The sequence below is a fragment of the Poromitra crassiceps genome (assembly GCF_964638095.1).
Source record: "Poromitra crassiceps genome assembly, chromosome: 18".
Lineage (NCBI taxonomy): Eukaryota > Metazoa > Chordata > Actinopteri > Beryciformes > Melamphaidae > Poromitra > Poromitra crassiceps.
In genome coordinates, this window is record NC_139636.1 from 5,746,945 (window position 1) to 5,771,004 (window position 24,060).

Sequence of the window (24,060 nt, forward strand, 5' to 3'; positions counted from 1 at the left end):
TGCTCAAGTGACATCACTGATGATATCATCCTTGAGTGCTCGAGTGACATCACCAATTCTATACATAAGTAGTATCAATGATTTATGACAGACACTGATGATGTCATAGGCATTGTGACGTTACCAGTCCACTCGATCAGTGATCTCGACATCACCAATTCTATGCATAATAACATTGCTGTCGGAAACCTTGTGTATCTCCAAAACGGCAACTTCTCAGGAAATGGAAAAAACCCTGTGTTCTTAAAATACTGAACACCGTCAAAGTTGTCTTCATTATAGTCAGCCTCGCACACACAGCCATGTGCAGCGGCATCTCCAGCAGCGACCTCGAGCACGCTCCTACGCTGAGGTGTGGGGGAACACAGCCTCTCACTAACGCTAACATTAGTCTCGTCAGAAACGATCTGCATAGTTAAAAATGAGTTTGCAGCCTAGAGGGATAATGGCATTGATCTATGACAAAACATGAAAATGCGAAAAAATTGACATACAGCGACGATAAGTGATCACTCACTGATGACGTCACAATTGTTCGAGTGACATCACTGATGACATCATCATTGAGTGATTGAGTGACATCACCTCACCATCCTGCTCGACGGCCGTCATCTGTGATGTCATCAGTGATGTCATCAGTGATGTCACTCGAGTGCTTGTAATGTCATCAGTGATGTCACTTGAGCAGTGACTGTTGACAGTCATGTCAATAGTGACATCATCAGTGATAGCATAAATCAACTCAACTCAGAGTCAGAGAGTCTACTGTATATCTCGATGGCGGGTCAAGCTGTGGCTGTGTGCCCCGGTGTGAGGGGCCTCTATAATCGTTCCAACCGCAACCTGCTGCTGCTGCTGCTGCTGCTGCTGGCCGGGACCGAGCTGGGTGGGCCCGGGCCGTGCCAGGCCAGGTCCGAGCCGGGGAAGTGGACCCTGACCGTGGACAGTGAGACGCTAAAGAAGCAGCACCTCTTCTTCTACACTAAAACCCTGTTCAACAGCAGCGTCATCAGACTTCGCACGCTGTCGACCTCCTGTGACTCCTTCCGGGTCCTGCTGAGAGTCTCGTGGTATCTGAGGAACTCTCGCTGCTACAACGAGATCTTCACCCTCAACAACGACAGGGCTCAAAAGTACTTCAAATCGACCGAGGTGACCGCACCAGGAGGGAGTGGCTTCTATGTCTTCCACCAGTCCCATCCAATCTTCTGCCTACCTGACATGTCCAACAAGTTGACTGTGGGTGAGTTTGACCTGCCAGTCAGACTCACAGAGCCCAAAACACAACAGCCCAAAGCCATGTCTGATGTGCCCGTAGCTACAGGGAAAGATGCTGTCCGCCGCAAACAGACTCACTTGGACGCCGTGGCAGAGAGCTGGGAGGACGGACCCTACATGTTCATCCTGAGCATCCAGGAGATCGGCCACACCCTAGGTCACAAACCATGGAGCATACAGCTGCAGATCAGCATGGGCCGCCCGCAGTCTACACAGTATCTATCTGCTTGCGACTGGCCTCTCATGGTGTTCTACATGGTGATGTGTATGGTGTATGTGTTGCTGGCGGTGCTGTGGCTCGCTCTGTCGGCCCGTTACTGGCGAGACCTGCTGAGGATCCAGTTCTGGATCGGAGGCGTCATCCTCCTGGGCATGCTGGAGAAGGCCGCGTACTACGCCGAGTTCCAGAGCGTCCGATACGAAGGCCTATCGGTCGAGCGGACGGCGGTGTTTGCAGAGGTTCTGTCGGCAGCGAAGCGGACTCTGGCCCGCGTGCTGGTCATCGTCGCCAGTCTGGGATATGGCATCGTCAAGCCCAGACTGGGCGCTTCGCTGCACAGAGTCGTATGCGTCGGCCTGCTCTACCTGATCCTCTCCATCGTAGAGGGAGTCCTACGAGTCCACTCGAGTCGAGCTGACGCCGTTCTCTTGGTGGCCATCCCTCTCTGTCTGTGTTTGCTCGACCTAGCCCTCAGCTGGTGGATGTTTGAGAGTCTGGTTCATACTATGAATCTGCTGCGCCTGAGGAGGAACGTGGTGAAGCTCACTCTCTACCGCCGCTTCACCAAAACACTCATCTTCACTATCATAGCGTCAGTCGTCTTCAGCATCTGGACCACCGTGACCTTCAGAATGGCATGCCTGTCTGACTGGAGGGCGCTGTGGATAGTCGATGCATTCTGGCACTTCCTGTTCTCCATCGTCCTATTGGTCATCATGTTCCTATGGCGACCATCAGCCAATAACCAGAGTTACCCCTTCGGCCCACTGGTGGATGAAGAGAGTGACGAAGGGGAGGAGCTCATATACGAGGCCTTCGAGGAGATGCAGATGAGGGTTGCGAAGGCTGAGGCGAATGGAACGGCCAAACCCAACAAAGTGGACGAGGATCTGAAATGGGTGGAAGAGAACATCCCCTCCTCTATCGTCGACGTCATTCTGCCCTCGCTGCTCGACTCAGAGGAGGACATCATGATGTCCAAGATGGAGTAGAGGAGTGAATGAATGAATTTATTTGACGAAAATCGAGCATCGCGGTAGTTCAGTCAGGCCACGGATGTCAAGCCCAGCTTAAACCCCAGCCCACAGCTGATTAGGAGCTGATCTCAAACCCAGCCCACATCAGCTGACTGCTCAGCTGATGCATTCAATTGGCTCAACTCAAACAGGGCACCCTCTTTAATTTCCCTCCAGTCTGCCTGCGTAACATGGCTGCTTCATCTGCAAGCTGTTTGCAACCCACCTCCTCCCCAGCTCCTCCTTTCATGCTGTGTCTGACTTAATGTCATTTCTGTTATTGTAATTGTTGCATCTTACTGCCTTTTTTTATGTAACTCTTGTCTTTTTACTTTCCTGTGGGACTTTTGATTGAGTGTATGTGTATATGTACAGTATATAATATAATAAAAATGTAGGCTATTGATAATTAATTAGGCTATAATAAAATAAAATGTCGTCAAAGAAATCTCTGTGAATTTATATTTTCCATCCTGGGTGACTACAGGAGTCTCATGGTCAATCTGTGAGGGTTGGCAGTTTGATATTGGGCCGTGTGAACGCAAACCAAACCAACTGAAAATCAAAACAATATGTCATTCTTGCATCTGGTCCGAACCACCAGTCTACAGTATCTGGTGTGAACTGTGAACACGACCTTAAAGTCGAGCTGAACCCAAAAATGACTTCTTTTCTTTTAGTTCAAATACCTGGGTATGCAGTGCACCTATTTAATAATGTATGCAAAACAAATCACAAAAATCAAATTTCTTTAGTTTTTCACACTTTTTCACATCAAAAGTTCATTTTTCAAGATTTAATTGATAACAGTAATGTACAGTTTGCTGACGTCACCTAGTACTATCAAATTTCTACCCCATTTCAACCAATCATATCACGACATGCAGCTGTCAATCAAATCTTCATTTCAGGATTTCTCTTCCAAATGAAGTAGAAAATGGCGCCTAGGGCCTGTCATCTGGCAGAATTCCTATCCCATAAACTAACTACTAACTTGGCCAATTGTTAGAAACATGAACAAAAAACAAAAACTATAATCTCTAAGAATGCAAAGAAATGTAACTGGCTCGTTAAAACGCGCATTCCAGGAATATCGTATTTACAGAAATAGCGTAAAAGGCGCGCGCTTGAGAGCGTGGTTGTCAGGGGTCTGCCCTCGGAGATTCCAGGTGGGCGGGCAGCACCCATGCATCGGATTGTCCGCTCACTCCGCACGAAGCAGCTGGCTGCCTGGTACTCCGTGGATCCCACTCGCGTAGCACGACAACACGCTGAATCCCACTCGATTTGGGGGTGGAACACGCCATGATTGACCACTGCCAAAGCCAGTCGACAGAATTGTCAAATCAAATCATCGACATGATACTATGACCCGCCTCTCAACTTGTCATCTCAGACAAATTATGTTTTCAGTCTGAAACGGACTGCGACGCACGTGACGAACGGGTTCAGTTCGACTTTAAAGGATTCATGAACTGGATACAGCTTGAATTACTGTTGTGTTATATGATCAATCAATGATAGAGAGCAGCAAAACAGACATTTCTTTATATCACAATAAAATGGAGTATTACTTTAAAAGAAAATGATTATTTAATCTGTACTACTATTTCTATTACTACTATTTTAAGACATAATAGTAGACTAAATAAGTGCAGAGTGCAGATCTCCGCCAGGCACCGCTACGCCTAACTAGGGCCAAACCAAAACTCAACTGCGAAGGGAACCGCTTGCCAATAACAAGGCAACATTAAACCGCCACGTTTTTTCATTGAGATTGGCGTACGGCCAAGAGTACGGTGACAGAGATGGCAGTGTGTTTTAGAAAGGCCGATGAAGCAATGCAGATTCAGGATGATCATTTGCCAAAGGGAAAACAGTCCTACAACTTCATGCGAGTAATTGCACAATAACGTTATAACAAACTCATTCATTTGATAGGAATATGCATGGAGCCTAGCTTGGAAAGGATGAAACGCCGAAAATGGCAACCAGCTTCGAATGGACACTGGCCCTTTATTTGCCCAAATGTGTCTGTAGCCACGGTCAGTAAAAGAAAGAGACTCACATTTGTGTCCTCGCCTGCAAAGTTGAGTGAAAAAATGGCAACAAAAGAAGCCAGCAACACGTGTCCAGCTAACTGTAGCAGAAAGTCATTACAAAGAAACAAACTGAAGCAGTTGTCAGTGTTGCCAGATAAATTGTTTGGGGGGGGGAAACAAGCAACTCACTGCCAAGCCCAATTCCCCCAACACACTAGAACAGGCCAATTTTGGGCAGAAAACCGCCCAATCTATACATGTAGCAACCCTGCAACCAAGTGAGGAATCACGAGAACCCACACACACACACGCATTACTCACTCACTCACTCACTCACTCACGCATGCACGCATGCACGCACACACACACACACACTCGCTCGCGCGCACGCACGCACGCACACACACACATACTCACTCACTCACTCACAGACTCACTCACTCACAGAATCATGGTGCAGATAATGAGTTGTTAAGATGGATATTATTTCCAGTGATGAATGTGTCATCATCATGTTGAGTAGAGTGATGAAAATCATCCTTTGATCTGCAAAGATTAACAATGAAAAAGAAAGAAAGAATGAATGAATGAAAGAAAACATGTGGCCATCAGCATGTTGCAAACAGCAGAGAAAAGAGGAGATGGAGGGAAGGCCTGATGAGCGATAGGAGGAGCAGAGAGAGAGAGATGTTTGCTGTTCTTGTTGCATGGTACTGTATCTCCATCAGGTGAAAGTTGCCATTAAACTTGACTCCATGTTTAGAGCTGAGTCCATCTGACTGGAATAGGCTGCTAATTTAGCCTTCGTCATGGATGTGTTGGTGAAGTCGTCCCTGAGGAAACAGAGTTTAGCTGAGTGCTAACGAGATGAAAGTGGAGCGAGGTGTGTGTGTGTGTGTGTGTGTTTGGGGGGGAGAAGGCAGCAGCAGATGGCTCTCTTCAACTTCTGCCCAAAGCCCATTTGCCAGAATATAATGTTGGCATTATACGTTTCTGGAATCCAGCGACATTTCTGAATCAAAATATGTTTGAATAAATAATTTATGAATAACACGTCATAGAGTCTATCCACTCCTGTCTGCCACTCTTGCCACCTCGCCTTACAAGTGAGAGAGCAGCAGTTCGATTCCCCAGCGAGGCACGTTGTGTTTTTACTTTCACTTAACCCCAACCCAAACTATATGGATATATAAATATCTGCTTCTCCTGGCCGATAACCGATACCACAAACTGATAATAATTTCAGATTTGTGTATTTAAAATCGTCGTACAGGCCCTCTTGCTTGCGCACCTGTTTGCGTGCCTCGTATGCTATCTTCCCTGCGTCTTATGCTATCGTCTGCCTTCCGCAAGTGTCATTTTGCACTTTGGCCACAATACCATCCAGTTTTGCGCCGGGATCCGAGCGCAGTCACAGGTGTGGGCGTGCCACATGCCAAACCAGGCGTGTCCCCGCAAAATGCTTGCTTTCTGCTATCGTCAGCATGCCGCAAATTCTTTGCGTGCACGCCACTGCTTAATTGCGCGGCAGCCCTTTGATGTGTTTCAAATGGAATATCGTTCCATCAGCATCAATTTTTGTTATCACCTTTTTTTATTCGTTTCTATTGGTTTATCTACATTGAATCTGAACTTGTTCATCCTCCAATTCATTAGAGAATTGTCAGTATCTATTTTCTTCTGCCAGAGAGAGACAGAGAGAGAGAGAGAGAGAGAGAGAGAGAGAGAGAGAGCGATGATGCTCACTGGCACTGCGGAGAGTATTTCGTTTGATAAAGAATACGCTAAACAAATCCCCTGCCTCCCCGCCAGGTTTGGTTTAACGTAATGCCAGCTCAGACTTTTTCCCTCCTCTTGGAACCCTTGCAGGACATGTATTGCAAATTGCAATGGCGTTATCATCTGAAACTGTTAAAAACATCCACACTGGCGGCAGACATGTTTTGCCCTACACCTGGGACACACCAGAAACGTCTCTGACGCAGCGCGTCACGGAAGCGTCCAGTGGGTCGTGTTCGGCTGCGAACAACAGACCCTACGCTCATGTCATCTGTCAGACGCATGCAGGACACCTGATGCTAGCTCCTACTGCAGCGTTAACCCTTACCTAACCTACACCTGATGCTAGCTCCTACTGCAGCGTTAACTCTTACCTAACCTACACCTGATGCTAGCTCCTACTGCAGCGTTAACCCTTACCAAACCTACACCTGATGCTAGCTCCTACTGCAGCGTTAACCCTTACCTAACCTACACCTGATGCTAGCTCTAACCCTTACCTAACCTACACCTGATGCTAGCTCCTACTGCAGCGTTAACCCTTACCTAACCTACACCTGATGCTACTGTAGCTCGTCCTAACAGTCACAATGTGTTAACCCTTACCTAACCTACACCTGATGCTACTGTAGCTCGTCCTAACAGTCACAATGTGTTAACCCTTACCTAACCTACACCTGATGCTAGCTCCTACTGCAGCGTTAACCCTTACCTAACCTACACCTGATGCTAGCTCCTACTGCAGCGTTAACCCTTACCTAACCTACACCTGATGCTAGCTCGTCCTAACATAACCCTTACCTAACCTACACCTGATGCTACTGTAGCTCGTCCTAACACTTACCTAACCTACACCTGATGCTATAGCTCGTCCTAACACAGTGCAGCGTTAACCCTTACCTAACCTACACCTGATGTTACTGTAGCTCGTCCTAACACAGTCACAATGTGTTAACCCTTACCTAACCTAACCCTGATGCTACTGTAGCTCGTCCTAACACTTACCTAACCCCCCCCCCCGATGCTAGCTCGTCCTAACACAGTCACAATGTGTTATCCTTACCTAACCTACACCTGATGTGTTAACCCTAACCTAACCTACACCTGATGTGTTAACCCTTACCTAACCTACACCTGATGTGTTAACCCTTACCTAACCTACACCTGATGTGTTAACCCTTACCTAACCTACACCTGATGTGTTAACCCTTACCTAACCTACACCTGATGTGTTAACCCTTACCTAACCTACACCTGATGTGTTAACCCTTACCTAACCTACACCTGATGTGTTAACCCTTACCTAACCTACACCTGATGTGTTAACCCTAACCTAACCTACACCTGATGTGTTAACCCTTACCTAACCTACACCTGATGTGTTAACCCTAACCTAACCTACACCTGATGTGTTAACCCTTACCTAACCTACACCTGATGTGTTAACCCTTACCTAACCTACACCTGATGTGTTAACCCTTACCTAACCTACACCTGATGTGTTAACCCTTACCTAACCTACACCTGATGTGTTAACCCTTACCTAACCTACACCTGATGTGTTAACCCTTACCTAACCTACACCTGATGTGTTAACCCTAACCTAACCTACACCTGATGTGTTAACCCTTACCTAACCTACACCTGATGTGTTAACCCTTACCTAACCTACACCTGATGTGTTAACCCTTACCTAACCTACACCTGATGTGTTAACCCTAACCTAACCTACACCTGATGTGTTAACCCTTACCTAACCTACACCTGATGTGTTAACCCTTACCTAACCTACACCTGATGCTAGCTTGTCCTAACACAGTCACAATGTGTTCACTTCAGAGGATTTTCCTCACCTGTATATCCTTGCGACGTCTCGTTCTCAGAAGTATAGAAATACAAGAAAATGCACTTTTGCTCTCTCTTGAAACACTCCAACACACCTTCGCTCTTTGCTAACACACACACACACACACACACACACACACACACACACACACACACACACACAGCTCTACAAAATACAGCAACCCCGGTAAACATCCTTGGCAGACCTGGCCTCCCACGGTGGCTCTGCTGTGTGTGCGTGTGTGTGTGTGTGTGTGTGTGTGTGCGTGTGTGCGTGTGTGTCTATGTGCGTGTGCGTGTGTGTGTGCGTGTGCGTGTGTGTCTATGTGCGTGTGCGTGTGCGTGTGTGTGTGCGTGTGCGTGTGAGTGTTTGGCCCATGTCCAGGGCTTAAACACCCCTGTGGTCCACCTCTGACAGAACGGCTGCTGGGGGGAGGAGGAGGGGGGAGGGGTGCTTACCAGCTGGGGGTTGGAAGCATCTGCTTACCGTGTGTGTGTGTGTGTGTGTGTGTGTGTGTGTGCGTAGAGTGTGGAAGAACACAAAAAAGTCAGAGAGAGAGAGAGAGAGTCTGTGTGCGTGCGCGTGTCTGTGTTCGTGCATGTGTCTGTGCGTGCGTGTGTCTGTGTGCGTGTTTGTCTGTGTGTGTGTTTGTGCGTGTGTCTGTGTCTGTGTGTGCGTGCGTGTGCGTCTCTGTGTGTGCGTGTCTGTGTGTGTGTGTGTGTGTGTGCGTGTGTGTGTCTGTGTGTGTGTGTGTGTGTGTTTGTCTGTGTGTGTGTTTGTGCGTGTGTCTGTGTGTGTGTGTGTGTGTGTGTGCGTGTGTGTGTGTGTCTGTGTGTGTGTGTGTGTGCGAGGTGTGTGGGTCTCTGCTCCAGTCACAGGTGTTGCCAAGACAGCAGAATCACAGTGAGGGCACCGACAGCCAGCCAGCTGCTTTCACAATGATGAACCCTCAGGCTACTTCTCTTCTCCTGCTAACGTGCTAACGTGCTAACGTGCTGTAGCACCGCTGACAGGCCCAAATGAATAGAAATGTAAATAGATGGTGGTCTGCGTGTTCCTAAAGCCAAATTCATACATGTGCTTCCCGGGGAGGTCCGCGAGGGTCCGCTTTGGTCTGCGTGACGTAAAGGTTGTCATCCGCCCTGTCCGCGAGGGTCCGTGCGGACTCCTATGCTGTCGTCTGTGTGCGACCCAAAATGTGTGACCGCGCAAACTCATAGCAAGCGACCACACAAGCCATCATTCACTACAGTGTTCTCTGGGCTGCACTGAATCACATAGGTGCCGATCGGTGCGTGCTCGCGCCCCGGAGCACCCACGGAGAAAGCCCCACCCACACCCACAGGGGAAAATGCACTTGATAGACCTAACTCTATGCGCCGGCAGCTGCGGGGCAATTTACATTGATTTGATAGAAGTCTCCACCCGCTGCGCGGCAGAGCCCGCACTGCAAAACAAGTTGATCCAAAAGTCCCCTCAGGCAACGGAAAAAGTAACCTGTCAAAAAACAGCCTCACCGAAAGGAAAGTGGAGCGGATCGTCACCACAGCCTCCGACATCATCGGGTGTGACCTTCCCCCAGCTTAATCACTATTCATAAAACACACTTCCAACTTGACAGACGAAAAGTGCATTAAAATCGTTTAACGCACACATAGGAGTCGATGATCCCGCTTATACCATGGTCATGACTCATGACTCATTTCCCAAAAATATAAAATAAAAGCATTCGTGAATTTTTGTGTGCACGTTTAGCAATCTAAAGTTTTCCACAAGGCATAACTCTGTTTACCTACAGTAGCAACACACGTGGGAAACCGACTAATACCTGGAAACAATCGTTACTATCCCGTCAGCTTCTCATGCAATGGAAACATTGTTCGCCCGCTGTTCCAGTAAATAGAGCGAAACTTGGATATGAGCTGGTGTGGTGCAGGGAAGCTAGTCCGCTTAGCTCATAGAATCTGATGCAGCGAGTTGAATATAACGTTACTGTGCTGTTTGATGAAACAGCTGTGCAGGTTGGGGGAGTGGATGAATTTACAACATGTGATTAAACTTGAGCCAGAGTACGTGTGCGTTAAACGGTTTTAATGCACACCTGCTGGCCAATCAGAATGAACCACAGCAGTGTGGGCTATATAGCCTAATGTAAAGCACAGTAGAGGAGAGTAGGGTACAGTGTTTCCCCTATCATTCTACAGGCCTGGCGGGCCCGCCAGGCCAACGACGCCCCTGCCAGGCCAGAAGAGGAAATGCAAAAAAATAAAATCAATATATATCACTATATATAATATATAATATATAATATATAATAATATACTCTTTCCTGTGGCCTACCACAAGGGACAATTTTGGGTCCACTATTCTTCCTTGCTAAAATAAATGGTGCCTCATTATCAGCAAGAGCGGAAAGGTGGAAGTTTGTGGATGATTTAAATCTATTAGAGGTTAGAAAGATAAAGGAACCCAGCATCATGCAAACTGATCTGGATGAGCTATCAGCCTGGACAGAGGCAAACAGGATGAAACTGAACCCCCTTAAGTGCAAAGTACTCAATGTCTGCTTTGCAAAGAAGCCACCCCCCCTGCCCGACCTGAGTATTGGTGGTGCTGTGTTAGAGAGCGTGCCAGCCACTAAGCTGCTTGGGTTGTGGGTGCAGGCAGACTTAAGATGAGACATGCAGGTGAATGCAACTACAAAAAAAGCAAATCAACGCATGTTCATCCTAAAGAGACTGCAAAAGTTTGGCATCCCAACAGATGATCTGAAGACAGTGTATACAACGTACATCCGCCCAGTATTGGAGTATGCGGCGGTCGTCTGGCACTTCAGCATAACCAGCAAACAGAACCAGGCCCTAGAAAGAGTCTAAAAAAGGGCACTCATGATCATCCTGGGTTCTGACTACAGATCCTACTCTGAGGCCTGCCAGACCCTCAACATCCAACCTCTGCAGAAGAGACGAGAGGAGCTGTGCCTGAACTTTGCACTCAAACTCCAAAGTTCCACAGATTTGGCTCCCACCAACGTGCGCTGAGAGAGAAGGAGGAAGGACAAGACAAGGAGCACGGCTGAGAGACATCAAGTGTAAAACAGAGCGCTACAAAAAGAGCCCTATAACCTCCATGGTCAGATTGCTGAATGGACACAAATAAGAGCAATCCTGTGTTATTGTGTTTCTGGCTTTACTGTGCTTTTTAGATATTTTTAGATATTGAACGAATTTTAATATTTAATATGTATTGTGCACTGCAATTCAGTTTGCTCATTTTAAACTGCCAGAGTGCATTTTAATGACACATGTATTTAAATGTGTAAATAAAGGACATATATATATATATATATATATATATATATATATATATATATGGTGAAGAGAGGATTCCCATGTGCACAGCCAGTAGAAAAATCAGGTGCTGGTCGGTTGCAGGATAAACATGAAATGAAAAATTAAAGGAACCACCGCAACACTGAAAATGACTTACTGATGTTTATTTGTGAACAACGCGTTTCGCGTACAGCTTCATCAGGTTCTGTGAACCTGATGAATGGTTCTGTGAATGGTTCTGTGAACCTGATGAAGCTGTACGCGAAACGCGTTGTTCACAAATAAACATCAGTAAGTCATTTTCAGTGTTGCGTGGTTCCTTTAATTTTTCATATATATATATATATATATATATATATATATATATATATATTATTTTTTTCATGCTCTCCCCAAAATGTCAATAAACCTTTATGGCATATTATTACAATAAAACAACACTGGTGTTGACAGTAATAGAAGATTCACAATCATTCAAAAACAATAAGCATTTTGCTTTTAGGAGCATTGTGCCAGCGCGCGGCGCTGTTCCAAAACGCGTCAACGTGTGTCGTTGCCTGGGAAACGCACATCCCATAATACAACTGTTCGCATCGCATCGCATAATAGTATGATGATACTTGGGATGCCATTGCGAACATAGATGCGAACAGGTTAGCTAAAAGTTTAGCATCGCCAGCGAGGGGTACCTTTAGAAATCCCTCCAGGCCTGAAAATGTTTCTAGGGGAAACACTGTTTCTACAAATCAAGAAGAGTAGATCATAACAGAGCAGGGGAAAGCACAGTATTGTAGATGAGAGTAGAGCGCACAGTAGGGGTGGGGGAAAAATCGATACACCATAGTATCACGATATTTTGCCTGACAATATTGTATCGATATTTGGACGCCAAGTATCGATATAAAAAAAAGAAAAGAAAAAAAAAAACGTTTTTTGCAGGCCGTGCCATGCCAGGCCACCGGGCATCTGCCCGAAGCGCCCGATGTTGCAGTCCGTGCCTGCAGTGGCGTATTGAGTCCAGAGAAGCTTAATAATGTAGCCTACATTTTGGGCAAAAACAAAACAAAACAAAACAAAAACACACTGCATGTTTGACTTCCGGTGAGGTCAAGGAAAAGGTAGGAAAAGGAGTTGGACAATATATCGAAATATCGCAATATTCAATATATCGCAATATTCAATATATCGCAATATTCAATATATCGCAATATCGGTGATATCGCAATACTATCGTATCGTGACTCAAGTATCGTCTTAGTATCGTATCGTGGGCATCTGGTGATTCCCACCCCTAGCGCACAGTGGATTTGGGTTGAAATGAGCAAGGCAGTAAAGAGACAGAGTAGTAGAGTAGAACCTGCTCTAACACTAACGCTACCTGGCAGAGTAGTAGAGTAGAACCTGCTCTAACACTAACGCTACCTGGCAGAGTAGTAGAGTAGAACCTGCTCTAACACTAATGCTACCTGGCAGTAAAGAGACAGAGTAGTAGAGTAGAACCTGCTCTAACACTAATGCTACCTGGCAGAGTAGTAGAGTAGAACCTGCTCTAACACTAATGCTACCTGGCAGTAAAGAGACAGAGTAGTAGAGTAGAACCTGCTCTAACACTAATGCTACCTGGCAGTAAAGAGACAGAGTAGTAGAGTAGAACCTGCTCTAACACTAATGCTACCTGGCAGAGTAGTAGAGTAGAACCTGCTCTAACACTAATGCTACCTGGCAGAGTAGTAGAGTAGAACCTGCTCTAACACTAATGCTACCTGGCAGAGTAGTAGAGTAGAACCTGCTCTAACACTAATGCTACCTGGCAGAGTAGTAGAGTAGAACCTGCTCTAACACTAATGCTACCTGGCAGAGTAGTAGAGTAGAACCTGCTCTAACACTAATGCTACCTGGCAGAGTACCGGTAGTAGAGTAGAACCTGCTCTAACACTAATGCTAGCTGGCAGTGTGTTTGTGTTCCTCTGCCTAGAAGAATGAAGAGCAACACGGAGCTGAGGAGATCCCCTCTGCTTCACTGACAGCTTTGTTGATTGATTGCCAGGAAAGGGCATCAAAGCATCCTCCAAACATTAGCATATTCCATCAACACAAGATATTGAACATTATACAACAATCAAGAAATATCCAAACGTTTTACCTTCATCTGCTCTGCGAGGGCTGGAAGCAACAACAAAAAAAAGAAGATGAATATCGATGTGAGGAAAATGAATAAAAATGGAATACAAGACTGATAAACTGCCAAGTAATGTGATGGATGTAAAGGCCATTTTGATTAAAACAGTGGGGATCTGATTTTCAGTGTCCTGGAGAAACCTCAGAAAGCGGCACTACTACTCTGTCCAAGGTTGCTGTGTTCCTGAACATTAAAGGAAGAAACGCCGTTGCTGCCGAGCGATGACAACTTTTCTTATGCAAATGATGTTGGCTTCATCCTGTAAACGTCTTCTCTTTTTTTAAATCTCTCACGAAAACTGCAGCAGCCTCGTCTGCCAGGTTTGATGACAAGCACTTAGTGTAAGTTAGTTGGGGGACGAGGTTGGTTAGCCCCATGAGTGCTTCAGTTCCAGCCTGGAGTTCCTGGGCTAGAGTTCTTGGCCTTAAGTGGAAAGGGGGGGAAGGGGTTCTCATCATCAACCTATCAAACCCCTATATAGATATGGTCATTCTGTGCTATACGCAGTAACAAATCTTTGTTAAGACTATTTCTATATAGCCCGGTGGAGACCGGTGGAGAAATGTTCAAATGAGTTGGTGTCTCTTTGTTTGGCACCGGTCTAAATCCTAGCCGCAGCATTCTAAACAAGCCAGAGACGTGAAAGTGACTTTGAAGCGAGGTGGAGATTTGAATAGAGAGAGCTGCAATGAGAAGCAATGACCTTATCTCAATCTGTAGAGGATAAACAATATATAGAAGGACAAAGACGAAGGCTGCTGTGAAAAAGAAGTCCCTGTGGAAGAAGAGTGTGGTGCGATTCAGATGTGGAAGAGGAGTGTGGTGCGATTCAGATGTGGAAGAGGAGCGTGGGGTGCTTTCACACTGGCGCCCCGGTACCGTTCTCGACCAGGCTTGTTCCCCAAATTGAGCCCAGGTCCGGAACGTTTGAAGAGTGCGAACGTTGCGTTCCGTTCCATGCCCGGGCGCGGAACCGCGGAACCGTGACAGGGTAACACTTGAAAAGGTGGTCTGGGGAACGCGTTGCCGTGCCCGGGGGAACGCTTGCGAATGTGAACGCCCAACCGTAACCGAACCGCATAGACAACACACGGGCGAGGATACACTCCAGGCGCAGTTGATGACGCAAGTGTACTCGGCAAGTGTTCCGTTGCGTTCCCGAGCGCGGAAGACATTTTGTAATGTGAAAGCTGAGCAGCGGGGGGGAAGGGACAATGTACATATTTGTGTACAAGGCCATGATTGGTAAACTCCCTTTATATTGATGTCATCTCCTGACGCAGACCTCCATCACTATACAGCTTGGTTCCACCAGGTGGCTTTCATACCAGGTCCCAAGGGTTTCCACAGAGCTGCTCCCTGGTCCTGGAATCATCTGCAGAGCTCTCTTCATCTAACTAACCTAGTCTCTTTGGGGAAATTTAAAGCCATGTTAAAAGGCTTTGTAACCGAGAAATGCAACTGCCTAAACTGAGTTGGATTTTAGTCTCTTGTGTATTTGATGTTTGTATTAATTGTCTGTTTTATTTGTATTTTAATTTTAATTTTGTAACTGTAACTGACTTGTAACTGACCTGTCTTGGCCAGGTCTCCCTCGGAAAAGAGATTTCAATCTCAAGGGACTTCCTGGTTAAATAAAGGTTAAATAAATAAAAATAAACAATATCAGGCGCAGTACGGAACGGAACGAAAGCAATTGTTCCCAGTGAGAAAGCACCCTTAGTTGATGGTGTTCCTACTCTTTCATCAGATGCTCCACTGCTCCTCCCTCGACCACCACAGATACTGTAGCACACTGTTTAATTTATATTCTCCATAAGGCCTCCATATCTTTATTGTTGAGAGGAGGAATATGAGCAGCTCTGCACTCCTGGGAAAGCTCTGACAATGCTACAGCCTTGGCCTAGATGCAAAACATAGCCTGCTATTCAGTCTACTACACGGTAGTGTGCGTGTGTGTGCACGTGCGTGTGTTTGAGCACGCACGTGCACCACCCATGTTCCTGGGTGGAGGGATGGAGGGAGGTGAGAGAAGGAAGAGCGAGGAGAAAAAGGGGAGGAAAAAGAGAGAGATGAGGGAGAGAGTCATAGAGAGAGAATGAGAGAGAAAGGAGGAGTGAGGCAAGGGTGGAGAGAGGGAGGGACGTTAAGTCTGTGTGCGTGTGTGTGTGTGTGTGTAAGTGCGTGCGTGTGTGTGTGCGTGTATGCGTGCGTGTGTAAGTGCGTGCGTGCGTTAGGCAACACACACTAAGGTGGCTGGGTTGCAGGATTAGTGGTTTAATTGGTACCTCAAGGAATATGAGAGACTTAACAACAGCGCAGTGGTACCACGGGTGGGCTGCAGGGGCATGGTGACACGCAAAGCACGCACAAACACGCACGCACATGCACGCACACACACACGCACGCACGCACGCACACGCACGCACGCGTGCGCGCACGCACACACACACACACACACACACACACACACACACACACACACACACACACACACACACACACAGAGAGAGTTGTCACAGGGACAAAAGATGACAGAGTGAAAAGAGAATGTGTGGATTAAAGTACGGCATGCGAGAAGTAGGAAAGTAGGAACGTAAGGAAAGGAGGAATGTAAAGAAGGTAGGAGAGGAGGAAGGAAGGAGGGAACAAATGAAAGAAAGCAGGAATAGAGGAGAGCTAAATGAAAGGTGTGACATATAGCCAGGCTATGGATGAGACAACCTCATTCATAATGTATGTATGTATATATGTATATAAGAGTGTTACTGGTCTGCTGATACTTCATCATGCTTAGGCTCAAACCCATTTCTGGTTTTTATCCCTACCCGTCGTTTTTGAGTGTCCCTGGCTTTGCCCAGAGCCGTGTATATAGAAGAGTCGGGACATCTCCATTCACTCCAATGGACCTGTTTTTTACTCTCAAGAGGTCCAGGAAGTAAGGTCCTGGATTAAGCAGCACTGTCGAGTTGCAGCAATAGACAGTTTGTGTTGTACTTCTTTTTTTTTTTTTTTTTTAAGAATCAAATTGTACATTATCAGCTTTATTTTAGCATTCAAAAGTAGCCCTTCCTGGCTATTCATTGGCTAATGAGTCACTCTCTCTCTAAATTGCTCTGGCTTTGCCCCTTGCCCTTCCAAACGGAGCCACAAGGGGTAGTATAGGGGTTGGGAACAATTGCCTAGGCAATGGGACACCAGTCATTATGTCATCATTTTGCCAAACTGGCATAATAAAGCTATTTCTGATCCAAACTGAATGAACTCTGCAGATTCAGATACACCATTTTGTCATCATATTGCATAATTATATTATTTCCACAAATTAAATAAAAGAAATTCCTGAGACATCCAAACTTATTAATTCTGCTATTTAATTAGTTGCCTGGTTTGCTCAGGAGTGACTGGAAAACATGATTATAAGATTATAGTAGTCTACTATAGTATACTATATATATTTCAAAAGAATGGTTTGTGAAGCTATTTTTGAGCGTTATAAGTGAATGAATTTTCTGATGCTGTTTAACTTTTTCCTGTGTTGTAAATTACTTTTCTTCTGTTGTTGTTTTTCTTTCATTTTGGAGGAGAGCTTAATTGATTCGAAATGAGGTCAGGCATAATCTAAGCATTTTGCTTCTGCCTGAGCCTGTTCAATCTCTGGTTGTTGACTTTGTTTATACTTTGATTTTGTTATGTATAATGACTGAATACAATTACCATTACAAATTACTATAGGATAGTGTATTCAAATTGACGTTGATATTATAAATATCCTGGTTTTCAGACATGTGAAATGTCTACATTTTATTGTGGCGATTGGGTTGCTTTATGACAGGGCTATTCAACTGGCGGCACAACCGGGGGGTACGGTGGTGCAGTGGTAAGCGCTGTCGCCTCACAGCTCGAAGGTCCTGGATTCGATTCCCACCTGGGACGCTGTGAACGCTGAAGGAATGCGTGCCCGTCCGCATGTCCTCGAGTGCCCACCGCCCGGGTGGGGTCGTCAAAAAGGGCCTTTCTGTGTGGAGTTTGCATGTTCTCCCCGTGCCTCCCGGGGGTTTCCTTCATATAGGAACCCCACACCAAAACATGCAATATCCTGGTTGCTGATGTGGTTCCTCCTCTGGTCGTTAAGGGTGCCTGTTTGGAGGGAGGGGAACTGGTTGGAATAACGTGAACCTCCCACGTGCTATGTCCTACCGGTGAAGCTTCCCCTGTCAGGTGAAAAGAAGCGGCTGGCTAACTGCCCATGTCTCGGAGGAAGCATGGAGCCAGTTTCGGCTCTCCCCAGATCAGCAGAGGGTGGAGGAGGGGGGAATAAAAAAAAGGGGGGTAATAAAAACAGAGGGTTAAGGGGTAGGGCCCAGGGTTGAATTGGGATTGAGCGTTAAAGAAAGTATAAAGTATTGTCAGAGACTTTATTTGAGAGAAACTATCACCCTTCTTCTTTTATATTGTCCCTAACATCTGTGTAAAGTCTGCTGTGATGACTCGGTGTGCTGCTCCGGATAAATTTGATTTTGCGACTCTAAATTTCACCTGTCACTTGACAGAAGCGCTGCTCTCAGATCAGCGATCCTATTCTGAGAGCCTCCGTGCGTAATGGCTCCCGTCTGGTCGAGAGGAGGAGGATACGGCTTCACAGGAAGATAGATGACAGAGGTGCGTATAAATAGAGTGGTGAGGAGCGTGGATGACAAAGAGAAGGAGGGATGAAGGATGGATTCAGGATGGAGAGAGAGAGAGAGAGAGAGAGAGACCAATTATAGCTACTAATTTGATGAAAAGGACTGGTAATCAAAGTTTATTATACCAAATTAATATTTTTCATATTCAAATTTAGTAACTCTTCCATTCAGATGACACCAGAAACTTTGCTCTAGCTTGAAAACAACAATTCGATGCGGTACATCACCCAAATATGTCATATTAATCAGATTAGTAATGTTGCATGTGCAATGTGCATCCTGGATATACAGTAGTTTGTTACAATAGTGTTAGCTGAAATGCTAATGTTAAACAGTATGTGGATAGACAATGCTAACGCCATTAGCGCCATGTTCTGGGATGTATAGTAAAATAATAAAAACACATATTTGGGTGGTCTAACGACCGAACCAAACCAAAAAATGTCCGCCATGTTTTTTTGGGGGTAAATTGACCCAGGGGGCCACACTGAGTGAGGTCAGGGGCCCGCGGGCCACCACTTGCCCACCCCTGCTATAAACTAAGAGAGTGGTGGAGTAGAGATATGCAGGGAGGAGAGAGAAGACAGGGCTGTCATGCAGTGGTGTTATGGTTAAATGTGTTTGGGAGTGCATGTTCTTACTCAGGGTTAAGGGGAAAGCTGATATGCGCACGACACGTAGTATTTTTAAACATCAATAATATCAAATCAAATGTGATATCTTGCTATAATTACCACAAAGAAATGAGATCATAATACAGATGAATGGTAGCCTCTATCTCACACCAGTTGCATTGTCAGTGCTGCTGTTTCTCCAAATGAAGACTACATTTCCCATAAAGCCTGTTGTTTCTGGTTATAAAAATAATTCTGCTGCTGCTGCTGCTGCTACTTCCCACCACTCCCTCCTTTTGCTTTACTGAAGAGGATGAGCATGTTGGGAGTGTTTGGCCTTCACTCCTTCATTCGTGAGAAACTGAAAGATCTAGTTTTAGCCATTTCTAAACATACAAACAACAACAAAGAGTTGTTGTTTGTATGCTGCCGTTAATGCCTGTAATAATAAACAAAAGAAAAAACGAGGTGAACAGACTTTGCTGTGAGGAGCTGTCAGAAAGTTTCACCTGTCTCTCCTAACTATCCACACATCTCCTGTGCTGCTGACGTATCCTCCGTCTCGCTCCCTTCACGTCTGTGGACGGTAGAGATAGAAACAAACCACGGCGACTTTATTGCTGTCATTACTACAGCCGTGTGTAACGCAGGTCACCATCCGAACACAATTGGAACGATACAGGTAACGCTAACAGCGGCTAGCTTCCTATAAACGCTGCTCTCACATAGGCTGTCACTTGAGAGCTGCTGCGTTATGTCGAGAACATGGCGGCGGTGGGCGTGCCCGTACATGAGTGACGTCAATCGAATAAGGTCTATACTGAAATTCTACACATTGCCATGTTAAGAATATATATTATTGCGGCCTTATAAGTGTTACTGTATCATACTGTATGTGAACAGGAACAAGTTCATGAACGTGAACTACAGTGAACGTAAGCAGTGAGCCAAGGCTTGCTGGCCTGGCTTTTTGAGAATGGATAGAAGATGCTTGTGTAAACGTGTCCTTCACAACAGTTTCATGCTGTAGTTGTTGCAGACTCCATTACAAACCCCATGTGTGTTTTGCTTTCCCCACAAACTACTGTCGTCTGGCTTGTTTCTGGCTGTGGGCGAAATAAGTAAATATTCACAAACCTGAACTGCCCTAGGGCTGTGGGACATTTGAATGCTGCCAGTCATTTGAAAAAAGAAAGAAAACAAAGAATGCTAAAATGAGTGGAATTCTTATTGAAGTGTGTTTGCTTCTGTGTGCATATACATTGGGATTCTTGACGGAGCACCTGTGTGTGTTGTTGTGTGTATACCCTGGATGGGTGTGTGGCTTGCCTCACCTGCAGATGGAGTGTATCTCATGTGTGTCCTCATCCTTGCGGCTGTTGCCCGTCAGGCTGTCTCCCAGGGCCATCAGACACTGGGCAAAACCCTTATAGATGTGGTGGCACCTCCTGGTCGAGGCTGCAGCCACTGGACTCGGGCTCAGCACTGCAAGACACACACACACACACACACACACACACACACACACACACATACACACACACACACACAACAGACGTAGCATCAAAGGTGAATGTAATACAGTTGAGGATAAATGTAACCTCCATCCTGGGCGATGAGAGAGCGAGATAGAGAGACATTAACCTGCATCCTGGGTGATGAGATTGTCCTCGGATGGAGCAACAACACATGAAATCCAAGACGCATCGAGGCTACTCCAATCACCCCCAAACCGTCTCCGGAGAAGAGATCGCTGGAGACGCAATCGCCTACATCAACGACAACATCTCTTCAATTCCACACGTACTAGCGACGACTACAGACACCGAAATAATCTTTCCGACGCGGATCCAACCACGAGCAGCAACACAGCCCACATCAATCAGGTGTCAGGGAGCAGTACCTGTCAGAAAGCAGATTGTCCGGAGGGTACTGGCAGATGGGAAAGCAGCCAGACAAGGTGTTTACTGTCACTTTTAAAGGGGGTGAGGGGATTATGGGAGGAAGTGACACGCATGGCAAATCTGTGCTTTGGCGAGGTGAAGAGAAATCAGATGTCAGAGTCTAACCTCTCGAGGAGACGTCAGGAGGATGAGTCTTGGAGATGTAAATTGCTTGTAGCGATGTCGCTAATATGAGGAAAAGGTGCATTATAATTTGTTATGCTTTTCTGAGTGAATTTTTGTGCACAGTGGTGCTGGTCGTGACGTCTTATATAATCTTTGACGGCAGGTTATAGTTTTACCCGCTGTGTTCGGTTTACCACTGAAACACATAATATACTGTAGCAAACACTGAGCAGCTTCCGGGTAGTGTAGCGGTAGATTCCCTGCCTACCAACACGAGGGTCGCAGGTTCGTATCCACGGCTTGGATACCTCCGGCTTGGTCGGGGCGTCCATACAGGCACGATTGGCTATGCCTGAGGTTGGGAAGCCGGATTAGGGGGATGTGTCCTGGTCGCTGCACTAGCGCCTCCTCTGGTCGGTCGGGGCGCCTGGTCTGGGTGGAAGGAAACTGATGGAAATAGCGTGATCCTCCCACGTGCTAGATCCTACCGGCGGCGAAGCTCCTCCCCCTGTCAGGTGAAAAGAAGCGGCTGGCTAATGCGCATGTGTCGGAGGAAGCATGGTGCTAGTCTCGGCTCTCCCCAGATTGGCAGAGGGTGGAGCAACGACCGGGGCAGCCAATATGGCAGCATGGGGATAAATTGGCCAAGTATAATTGTGGAGAAAATGGGGAAAAATCTGAAGGGGAAAAAAAACACTGAGCAGCTTCCGCACTGAAGACCATTGGGGAATTGGTGACACTGAAAGATGAACCAAGTTACTGATCCACTCAGAAAGCCACTCTAATAATAATAATAAATAATAATTGTATGTTTCTGGAAATCTGGAATGAACTCAGTACCCGCCAAAACTTCTCTTCTTGCATTTTCTAACACAGTCAGGCACTCAAGTGCAAGTGGGCACACCCACACCCACACACACACACAAACGCGTATGCAGGCGCCCATGCACACACACACACACACACACACACACACACACACACACACACACACACACACACCAGTAACAACCCAGGCCTCGCCTGCTCTATTGGCATGTGCAGCGCACAATTGTGCAACTTCGCATCACTGATGACATCACTCACTGATGACATCACAATTGCTTGAGTGACCGACCATCACTGATCACATCATAGAGACACTGCGGAGCGCGTCATCATTCAGAAACCATGCCCAAAACGGGGGGAAACAAAAACTCTCAACCCTCAATCATGGCGTTCTCCTATGTCACGTGATGCACACAAAGATCATATATACGGAAGATGAACACTCTCACAAAATCTTCTGTATTAATAATATAATTCATATTTTGTCCTTTCTTCATCTGTCCTCCGTTCTTTCCTTGTCTCCTCCAAGTTATCTCCTTGCTGGTGGTCCTACACCTGATGGAGGGAGGAGAGACGCAGCAGTGAAACCTTTTGGCAGTTTCTTTCTCTTGCCATCTGTCCCTCACTCCTTTCCTTCTTCTCTCTGAACCCATCTCTTTGCTCATTCATCTTCTGTAACTCCACCTCTCTTGACAAGGAATGCTGAATAGAGATATTATACTGTATATTTAGAGCTGTTTGAAATGTTTTAACTTCAATACCCAGAAATTCTGTAAGATGACATCAGTAAACTGCTCACAGGACGCTCATGTAAGCCCAGTGATGCTTCAGTTTATCTGAAAGATACCAAAGAGACGAGAGCAAAATAACATTGGTGAGTATAACACAAAGAGACCAGAGCAAAATAACGTTGGTGAGTAGAGTGACACCACGGAACTTTGTAGAAAAGATGACAGATGTACACTATGCACTCTGCCGAGTGTGCCCTTCAGTTTTCTATCGTTTTCAGGTTGTTTCATTTATTTATTTTTTGCTGAAAGTTCCTGCCTGAATACTGCCAGAACATTGCATGTAAAAACCCATGAAGTCACATTTGATCAAAATGAATAAAATGGATATCAAACATCCCAAGAATGGTTCAACAGTGGATTGTACTCTTCTTTCAAGCCAAAAAATGACCCAAAGTCCATGAAACATCCCAAACCTGCAGTACTCCTAAAGAGGACGAGCCAGAGAGTGACGTCATCCCAGAAGTGCTTCGTGGGTCCTGAAGAGCCAGACCATCTTAGACCTGAGATGTCCCCCGTTTCAGGATGTGATGGTTCCAGATGAAACTCTTTAAGACACTCCCCCACGGCAAGAGACTGAGGTCTGCCAAGACCAGAACCACCCGCCACAAGACCAGCTTCTTCCCAACCGCCATCAGCCTCACCAACAAGGCCCGGAAACCCCTTCCACCAAGGACCTCACCAACAACCACCCCCCCCCACACACACACACACACACAAACTCACTACCTCCTCCTAAACTCAACTGAACTCCCCCCCATAAAACTGGAACTCATATCTACTTTAATGCCTGTCTAACTGGGACTGTAAATTCCTGTTTCAGGGGTGTGATGGTTCCAGATGAATCATGTCACCCTGTTTCAGGGGTGTGATGGTTCCAGATGAATCATGTCACCCTGTTTCAGGGGTGTGATGGTCCCAGAGGAATCAGGTGTGATGGTCCCAGAGGAATCAGGTGTGATGGTCCCAGATGAATCAGGTGTGATGGTTCCAGATGAATCATGTCACCTTGTTTCAGGAGTGTGATGGTTCCAGATGAATCATGTCACCCTGTTTCAGGGGTGTGATGGTCCCAGATGAATCGTGTCACCCTGTTTCAGGGGTGTGATGGTCCCAGATGAATCGTGTCACCCTGTTTCAGGAGTCTGATGGTCCCAGAGGAATCGTGTCACGATAAGTATAAAAGACGATGGGGACAAAACGCTCCTGAAGAGGGGGGCCATCCCAGAAGAGCCTTGTCGTGATGACAGGCTGGTGCCTGGCAGGTGAACAGGAGATGCTAATTGGGTCAGACAGTGCATCACCGCAACTTCTTCCTCCTCTCCCCAGAGAGCCGCTGTTTAATATTTAATAAGCCAGACTTTCTCCCACCTCCTTTTCT

The 24,060-nt window shown here is 46.3% G+C and overlaps 1 protein-coding gene and 1 pseudogene across 2 annotated transcripts in view; one reads left to right on the forward strand and one right to left on the reverse strand.

The window, feature by feature from the left end:
• nrn1la (neuritin 1-like a) overlaps positions 1–24,060 on the reverse strand; it is a gene marked incomplete at both ends in the record, with an annotated part of 104,218 nt that overhangs the window by 634 nt on the left and 79,524 nt on the right. The window contains one exon of the mRNA XM_083654160.1: positions 20,329–20,479. Within this exon, the coding sequence (XP_083510286.1) occupies positions 20,329–20,479 (151 nt within the window). The remainder of the gene's footprint in view (positions 1–20,328; positions 20,480–24,060) is intronic.
• Positions 778–2,490, forward strand: LOC310792406 (transmembrane protein 87A pseudogene; annotated as a pseudogene). Its single transcript has one exon. The product of its transcript is annotated as a transmembrane protein 87A pseudogene (transcript).